General features: G+C 44.0%; 1 protein-coding gene across 1 annotated transcript in view; it reads left to right on the top strand.

Annotated features, from left to right (window-relative positions):
- Positions 1–2728: 2728 nt before the first annotated feature.
- Positions 2729–9363, top strand: part of VEGFC (vascular endothelial growth factor C) — a 68248-nt gene continuing 61613 nt past the window's right edge. The window contains exon 1 of the mRNA XM_058804067.1: positions 2729–2961. Coding sequence (XP_058660050.1) covers positions 2818–2961 — 144 coding nt within the window. The 5' untranslated portion in view covers positions 2729–2817. The remainder of the gene's footprint in view (positions 2962–9363) is intronic.

Genomic DNA, 9363 nt, shown 5'->3' with positions numbered 1-9363 from the left:
TGAACAAGGGATTGGGGCCTGGATTTTTAAAACTCCTTCTTAAAACAATATTAAAAGAATTCATTTGAAAGACTCTTACTTCTGACATAAAAATTGTTGTTTTATTTTTCAACAGTAGCTCTTGTTGCCATTGAGGCATAAAGGACAGTCAGATCCAGATCTGTGTCTCTACATTTTTAGGATATCTCTTTAGTCACCTGTGTTTATAAGGTCAGCTCACTGTTAGTGTACACAGTGTCACTTAGAATTTTAAATTGATTGTCCTGTAGGCTGATTTCTACTTAATTTGAAAACAAGAGGAGAAATATTAACTATTAAGTGGTGGAGAAAGTATGAAATATATTTTAATTTGTAAACTTTCAAATTAGCCATCTCTTATGGGATGGAGAAAAATACAGTCTAGATTAAGGAAAACCTTAGTGTCCCAGAACTAATGGAGTATTTATGTGTTTGTGCACAGAACATATAAACTATCATAGATTTCAACCCCTTTATTGTTAAAACCTTGATTAGACTGAGACTTGAGCCCCCATGACTATGGTTACTAGCTTTCAATTATGACACTTGAAACTTGCTATACAGGGCAGTTGGTGGAAATGCTCTATTACATAAAAGCCTTTGATCCCATGATGGATGTTCTATGAATTGTGGGGGGAAGAATGAAAGTGCTGGAGAACTGGGGAAATAAATAATGAAGCCAGCTGATATTATGATGGCACAGCAGGAGTGGTATGTTTCATTCTGTTTTGTCATTCAGTTCCGCGGCTTCTCCTTGCACAGCACTCATTTATTGAAATAATATTATCTGTGCTTGATTTGTCAGGCAGGTTTTATTAAAGTGCTGCACATGAACTTCTCCAAACCAGTCTGTGGTAATTCTGAGAGATTTTTAATATATTTACACTCAAATCAGTAATGCCATATTTCTATTTAGATGGATTTTACATCCAGGACTATGCTCTCTTTGGGCTTTAATCCTATGCTTTGATCTGAAGCGCTGTAAGGGTCCAGTGAAGAACAATGGTCTTTTTAATTTATGTATGCTATTTTGTATCTTCATAGCTGTTCTGCTTAACTTCTACCCCTGTATTTATTTCATTGTTTTACTCTATCTTGAAAGTATTTAGAAAAACATTAGTGCTTCAAAAATTTTCTAATGACTGTACAACCTCTTGAAATATAGCCCAATTTAAACTTTAGATTTCATTCTGATTGCAAATGAAGTGATTACTTTCTAGCATCAAAATATTTGTGTAGCAGCATGTTGAAATACCATCTTGTAAATGATAACAAATAAATAAAAAAACCCAGGAGGTACCTGAGAGCCTCTCAGAGACACCTTTATGTATAACTCCCAAAATAATAACATAATGGGATTCCCAAAGAATAAGAGCAGTGTAACATGAGCAGACTGCCAGCATCTAGTCAAGGCAGTCAGGGATCTGCCAACACAGTTGGTTCCCATACAGTCTAATTACCAAAAGATGTACACAAGTAATGCAGAAAACAAACTAAAAGCTTTTTAAATATTTACACAAGGGTCAATAATCAAGCAAAAAATAAGAGTATAAGAAATATAACATTTTCCTTTGCGTAGCTGAGATTTGAGCAGGCAGTGGAGTGTTACTTTGATAGCAATATGCTTTCTTTTAAAACTTTTAATCACAGTGTAAGCAGAACACAGGATCTATGCTCAGTTTTATTTAGGGCTCTGAATGGGATGTTACTTCTCTTCGAAGACGTCTTCAAAATGTCATTGATAGGAAGGCTACAAATAATTATGGTGCTCTTTGGATTACTGTTTCTAACACGGCAAAATCCTTTATGCTGCAGCCAAAACTAGCTGCATGCTGTCTTAAGTGAAGCTGCCAACACTGCTCAACAAGTAACTGATTAGGATTCACAAAAATTTTCTTGGATGATTTCTCTGTGTGAGTTTTACCGAACTTCACCCCTTGGCTTCCGAGCCTAATGAAACGAGCCGGGCACGTCGTTTTTTCCTCGGGGCTGCGACCTGCCGCGGGGTTTGTCTTGCGGAGCCGGGGCCGTGGCTGGACGAGCCCAGCTCTGCGGGACGGGACCGGCCGCACCGGCCGCCCCTTCCCGGCAGAGCCGCCCCGGGCGCCTCCTGCCCGCGCTGGGGGCCATCGCTCCCGGGGGCGCCGGCGGCCGGCGAGAGGCGGCGGAGGAGGAGGCGGAGGAGGAGGAGGAGGAAGGCGGCCGCCGGCCCCTCTCGGCGCGCAGAGGCGCAGGCAGAGGGCGCTTTCGCCATGCGCAGCCCCGGGCGCCGCGCAGCCCCGGCCGCGCTGACAGCCGCCCGCACGGCACAGCCCGGCGGGGCCCCTCGGCACCGAGCCCCCGGCCCGGCCCGGCCCGCCCGAAGGAAGGCATCTCCCCGGCTGCGACCGGCCGCTCGGTCCCGCTGTGCTGCTCCCTGGCGCGCTCTCTCTCTCTCTCTCCCTCCTTCCCTTCCCTTCCCTCCTCCTCCTCTCTGCGCTTTCCACCTCCCCTGCTCCTGAGTGAGCGCAGCCTCGGATGTCCGGTTTCCTGGTGGGTTTTTTACCTGGCAAACTCTGGATAACTTTGGTGAGAATTTGCAAAGCGGCTGGGAAAGTTAGGAACACCCCTGCAGGCGCATAGGAGCTGCTGCTACGGCATCTTCTCCGTCCCACGGATTTTACTGCCTTGGATATTGCGAGGGGAGGGAGGGGGGAGAGGACAGCGAAAGAAGGGGGGGAGAGGAAAAGAAGGAGCCTCCTAATTTCGGCTGCATTCCTGCGACTGCCCCGCTCCGCGCCGCGCTGCCGTCGCTGCGCCATGCACTTGCTGGAGGTGCTGTCCCTGAGCTGCTGCCTGGCCGCGGGCGCCGTGCTCCTGGGACCCCGAGAGCCGGCCGCCGCCGCCGCCTACGAGTCCGGCCAGGGCTACTACGAGGAGGAGCCCGACGCGGGGGAGGCAAAGGTAAGCCCGTGCCCCCGCTGCAGATGCCAGCTCCTCTGGGCATGAGGCTGCGAGTCCCTTTGAACGGACGGCTTGGGAATTCCACCAAGGAAAAAATGTGGGAGAAGCTTTTTGAAGTGTGTGTGGGGGGTTCCTTAAAAGTGGGGGAAGGCATTTTTTTAGGAGTGTCTGAGTTTTCGGGGATGCTGGAGGGCGGGCTGCGCGGGGAACAGCTGCGTTTACAGAGGGACGCGCAACACCTGATGAGCGGAGGCAGCCCGCGGGATGCGCCCCTGCCGTGCAGCGGGGACTGCCCGATCCCGATCCCGGCCAGGCAGCGGCCCTTGGGCTGCGGCTGGTGCCGCCCTGGAGCTGGGGCGCGCCCCGCAGGCGCCTCCGAGCGGGTCCTGCCCTGGGCAGCAGTGCGGGGGGACGGAGGGCGAGCTGAGGAGCGCTCCGGGAGCAGCTGGGCGCCGGAACGGAGCGGCCCGGGAGGCGTGGGAGGACCATGACAGCAAAACCCCAGACCTTCCATTTGTTGAGAGGTCTCTTGGAGTTACTGACGCTTTGGGTGAACTCCTGCTGCTGTGTGACGGAGTTGACGGGAGGTGCAAGGTGACGCTCCGGTCTGAAAACCTCAGCTCTGCCCAGACGCATGGTGAAGGTCGGGCTTAAATTCTCGGATTCCAGACACAAATACTTAAAATTCTCGGTTAATTTTTGTTTGCATATTAAGTTTCGTAACATAAAACTCAAGTACCTTTGGTACTTGTGGTTATGCAGTTCCTGGTATGCTGATGCATGAAAAAGATGCATAGTATGTGGTTGTATAAGCATGTGGCATTGTTAGGGAGACCTTTGATGTCTGTCTTACCCTCATCTCATTGTTTTGAAGATTTCTGACATACTTATTGAAAGCAATCATGACCTAGCTCATTCATTATTCATTTCAGTATGGGGCAGGAAGGGAGTTGTGTGGATTAAAATTTAAACTAATATTCTGGGTTTTTTTCTCTTTCTATGCTGTTTGCTTTACTGATTAGAAAGTTTGGGAAATTTTACTGTAACTACCTAGGAAATCAAGTTTTGATAGTATACATTAGTTGCACTTCAGGTATGCAAACTGTTGTACACCATATGTTGTACACAGAAGTCATACTTTCATACTTTTCAAATCTGCATGGAAAAGTTTACTGATTATACTGTAGTCTCTCTTAAAATATTTAAACTACAGCTGAATGCTTACGTTGCAGTATTCTGAGCGCTAATAACGCTATCAATGGTCATTTTGATTAAAAGTGTATAAAGTGTTTTTCACGCTTCAGTATTTTAAAGTAGGAACACAAAATCAATTCAGTTTGCCACTCTTACCACTTAGACTATTTATAAAAATTAAAAAGAAAAAAAAGAATGTCAAAACTTAGTGGAGGGTAAAAATACCTCGACTCCTTCCAACCCGTGCCTGTAAGTCAGTTATTTACTGGGTGAAACTGGCATTTGAGTTGTAAAGCCTTGGAATAGCTTATGCTGAAAAGGCAGAGAGACTCCAAGCTGGAGCATAGCACATACTTTGTGTACTTAGACTGCTGAGGTAGAACAGCTGATAGTGAGGGTACTCTCCTCAGTGATGCTTTTGTGCTCCCAGCATATGGTGTGGAAAGTTACTCTGTTTCTTGAAGAAACCTCGAAGTCTTTGGGAGCTGCCACTGCAGTGCGTTGTGTATAAGTGCAAGTGCTCCCTGGAAATAGAGGAACTGTCAGCAAAGCAAGGAAAGGTCAAGAGACCAAGGAGAGTGGGATAGCATGTGTAAAGCGATTACGTTAATAGGAAAACGTTTTTGTGCCCGACTACTGCTGAGTAGTAAGTAGAGAATGATTCTGGATCCAAGCAGACTTAGTCATGTTGGAAGCCTTTAGTTATGAGTTTGTTGCTTTTGCTGGAACTGTTTGAGTGAGTGAATACTGCACATATTTGTTTCTGTGAATGTTGAGATGAGTATCTTAGGTAGTTATGAAAGGATTAAATAAGTACACTGCAAATAATTGTGTCAAGGAAAATATGATTGTATTGTCACTATAAAGCCAACTGCTTGAACTTTGTTAACTTCAAGGAAGTTCACAGATGCTATGTTTTTACTTCCCATCAAGATGCCATGCTGCTGCATGTTAAACTGATGCCTAAGTGCAGGTCATACAGGCCATTGGATCAACTCTTCATTCAATATATTTCTCTTCACTCCTATTTTAAGAGCTTTAGATTTAGAAAGCGCTTTAAAAAGTGTGAATGAAGTTGAGGCTCCTCCAACATAGGAGGAAAAGCTGGCCAGAAAATAGGGGTATTGTGTTTTTAAGCAGGTAATTTTCACGTCTTAAACTTCTCTAGAGATTTGCAGCAACTTGGAAGTGTTACAGATATAAATAGTAGTAGTTCTTCATACACAGCTCTTGCAAGGGCATGTTCTGCAGCAAGTGGGCACTGATAAGCTTGTGCAACACTACCTCATCCCTCTCCCCTTCTACCCCCACCCCTACTATTTAATTTTTTTTTTCTGCCTAAGGGTATGATTCCTTATTTAACAAGCTTTCAGGGCCCAGATTAATACTCTTCAGCTGAACTGTCAGCTCAGTGGGATGGGAATGAGCCCTGCCCGTAAATCACCTCTTGCGGATTTCCTGCAGCGCAGGGGGCTGTCCCGAGGAGCTGTGACCCCCTGGCAGCCGCACCCGCCCCTCTCTCCGCCTGGGGGGCTCGGAGTGCGGGGCAGATCGGTGTGCGGGGCAGCCTGGTCCTTCAGTCAGCGCTCTGCTCCAGGCGTGCCCGGGGGAATCAGCCCTCCTGCCCCGGATTTCACGGGTTTGGCACGGACCCGCCGCCCCGCAGGGATGCTCGGAGCAGCTGCAGCAAGGGGAGGGTGAGCTCTTTGCAACTTCAGCTCCTTGTACTGGCTTTGAGCGTTTTTATAATGTGTTTAGTCCCTGCTTGTGTTCCTTTTGCATAAGGAACGTGGGGTGAGTATAAACTCTACCTGGGAGAGTATTATTTTAAAGAAATAAATAATGCCCTCGTGTTCGTTTGCTGAAAGTTTAAAAGTGAACTGAAGGAACCACGTGGGTATTCTGTGCAGGAATTAAACTTCTTAGGTCATTGAAATAAAGGTGTGGCAGTAGCATGTACCTAGACTTCATTAATGGCAATGAGGTAACAATAGCAGGAATAGGTTATTATGGTAACAATACCTGGAATGAAACTACACAGCTGGCAGGGTTTGCCATAGCTGCACCATCATTTTGTTGCATAGCCTTGAGAATTATGTGACTGTGCAAATGCAATATTGGTCAATTGTCCTGTGTAGTTTGAAAAGGTTTAAAACTATATTTAGGTGAATTTTTTTAGTTTTGTATTAGAATGGGAATAGCAAATGAAAATGTATTTACCTGTTGTAAAGCACATCCATGAAAATTTCACTGGGGCCTCTGTACACAGACAGCAATAAAGTACAGAGCAGTTTGTGCTGTGATTCTGTGGTTTAGCGCAATGTAAATGCATGCACTTACTTGAGCTACATTTTTCTTGGATTCTACCTGAAATATACCTTTTAAATTTGATTATTATAAAATTATTTCAAATCTGACCTAATCATACAGTGCTGCTCATTGACAGCTAACAGAGTTTAAGTACTGTTAGTGAGTGGGAGTGTGAGGGAAAGCAGCGTGTCAGTTTCCTGGCTTTCCTGCTGTCACTGTATCTCCATGGTACAATCTCAGATCCATCAGTTTCATGGTCACCTGTTAGTTCACCAAGTGCTTTGCTCAGTGTTCTGTGCACAGGTGAGAGAGGAGGCTGCTGGTCTGTTCTGAAAACAAGCACACACCTCACTCCCTGTCCTTAAGCAGTGCTAAGTAGAGCATGTAGGGAGAAGATGTTTTCCTGCTGCTGCTGTTTAGTCTGCTGCAAATTTTCTTGCGTGTATGCGTGTAGCCACTCTCTTTTCAGACACGTGAACACAAAAAGATGCTGGTTTTTTTTAGAACCGTTATTTGTAGCAGATACAACAGGATGAACATTGGTAGCAGTAATTGTTTTAAAGAGTAAGCAATGCTTCTGCAAACATAGATATTAAACTTTGGTCTGGCCTTTTGTGTGACTAAAGTACAGTACTAAGTTCAAGGAGCTCACTGCACTTTCTGGTTCTTGGAGAGCATTCCTGTCTGGTGTAAGAACGCTAGTGTGCCTGGGAGGGACTTCAGCTGTTTGTCAGCAGCAATCCCATGCATTTATGAAGGTTATAAAAAAAGCTGTGGAGGTAATTTTAACTGCAGTTTAAATGAGGCCTACAGAAGCATCTCATCAAAAGTATTATTTTTATGCTCACTTACGTTGTGTGTATTCAAAGTCTTGCCTGTTTTTCAATGGTGTGTATCCACTTATTTTAGTAAAAATAAACCAGGACTTAGACTTCAGACTGTTGTAGCTGAGAGTGATGGTAAAAATTATCTCCCACTGATACCCTGCATCCAGGACAGAAATCTGTTGAGAACCTTCTGCTGCTGCTTTTTTAAATGTGGTCAGTGATTCATGAAAAAAAAAAATCTTTGGAAAAAAAGGGAATCCAACTAAAGTCACACTGGTTTCCTATCAAATGTAATATCCTGTTTAATGTAAAAAAAATGTGTTACAGCTGTTTGTAGGATGAGTTATAAGAAATTCCAAGCAAGATTGTCCCTGAAAGTTCTTTTAAAGACTAAGTTGCTTCTTAGGAGTTTTGTTTGGTAAAGTACTAAATTTTGCTTAGTAAGTAGGATAGGTATGATTGTTTTCCCTATCTATTATAAATGTTTATTACTTTTTAAATTTCACTTTGGTTCTATTCAGAGTGATAATGTAGTACCAATTTCCCCTCCATGTGTGTTACCTACTTCAAAGAAAGTAATTGCTGCATAAATTGCACCAGAGTTTTAATTTAAAACCTTGATAACTTACAGGAGCATGGATTGTTTGTTGACTTTGTCAACTTGTTTGTCTTGTTTTGTGTTTATCTGCTTCAGAAGTTCTTTTGGTGACAATATTTTGTGTTGTTCTCCCTCTTTGTTGCATTTCAGAATTTAGTTAGGAAATAGCTATGCTGTAATTCATTTATTCTTCTGTTCTTCCATCATAATCTTCATGAATCAATCCCTTTAACTCTGAAGTAGTTTGATGGGTTTTTTCTTTTGAAATTTTCCGGCTTGTCTAAGATAGCTACAACTCCTTGCAAGTATTTAGAGACTGCAGTTGTCAGTGGAAGGAGTTGATATTATAGTAAGAAGCTCCTTTTTAACAAAGTAACCGAGAGAAATGTTCTTTGGGGAAGGAGGAGAAAACATGGGGGGAAACTTTTGATAAGGAAAGGAAAAAAGTCATAGCAGTTGTTGTATTTTGACACTATTGTAGTCTTTACTGAGTGTAGATGAGTGTGTAATCATTCTTCATGTAGTTACTAAGGCCATATGTCATCTGAAGCTAACTTTTGGGATCTTGTTTATGGTTAACTTCAATGAAGAATGATTGCTTGGGGAAGTTAATGACATCAGTTACCTGACACTGCTGTCACCCTAACTCTGTATTACTCCATAGTGTTCAGATAATGACTTTACCCACTCACTCACAGTTTTCTGATACTTTGACCTTCAGAATGCAGCTTAAAAACTGTTGAAGACATTTTATATCTTCCTCCTTGCTGAATTGAGCAGGACTTTTTATACTGAACAAGGGAAAATCCTGGCAAATAATTGGGCAGTTCTTGGAAGAAGATGCCCGAAGGCTGCTGGGGAGCAAATGACACGTATTTCAAATGACATGTATTTCTGTCTGGTGTCAAGTGTGACATCACCTGTGTTACTTCTCCTACCTTCTTGCAGCAGTACTGAGAAAGCACTAAGTTATTTCAGGAATTGTGAAGAACAAAATCCTTTACACAATTATATGGTTTCATTCTTTGACTTGGCTTGCTCAATAGTTATGGTCTGTTGAGAAAGAGAGGAGAGAGGAATTAAGCAGACGGGATAGCTTCTGAGAACAGATGCAACAATTGGCTATTTCCTAATATTTTTCCCTGAAGATGACCCATATTAAGTCCTCCAACACCCCACAAGCAGGTGTGGAAACTTTTAATATTTCTAAAGATTTTTAGAAACAGCAGATACCCTGCTCTCCTGCATTGTTGTGGCCTCACCCTGAGTTCTGTGTGCAGTTCTGAGCCCCAGAATTCAAGGATGTGAAGGTCCTTTGATGTAGTTGTAGGAGGGCAACAAAGCTGGTGACAAGGCTGAAAGGAATGTCCTGTGAGGAGCAGCTGAGGACTCTGTCCATCCAGCTCAGAGAGAAGGAGTCTGAGGAGTGACCTCCCTGCTGTCTCAGCTTTCTGGGGAGAGGAAGTTGAGAGA

Source organism: Ammospiza caudacuta, chromosome 4 (assembly GCF_027887145.1).
Source record: "Ammospiza caudacuta isolate bAmmCau1 chromosome 4, bAmmCau1.pri, whole genome shotgun sequence".
Taxonomy (NCBI): domain Eukaryota; kingdom Metazoa; phylum Chordata; class Aves; order Passeriformes; family Passerellidae; genus Ammospiza; species Ammospiza caudacuta.
Note: the sequence above shows the minus strand (reverse complement) of the source record. Positions and strands in the feature narration are given on the sequence as shown.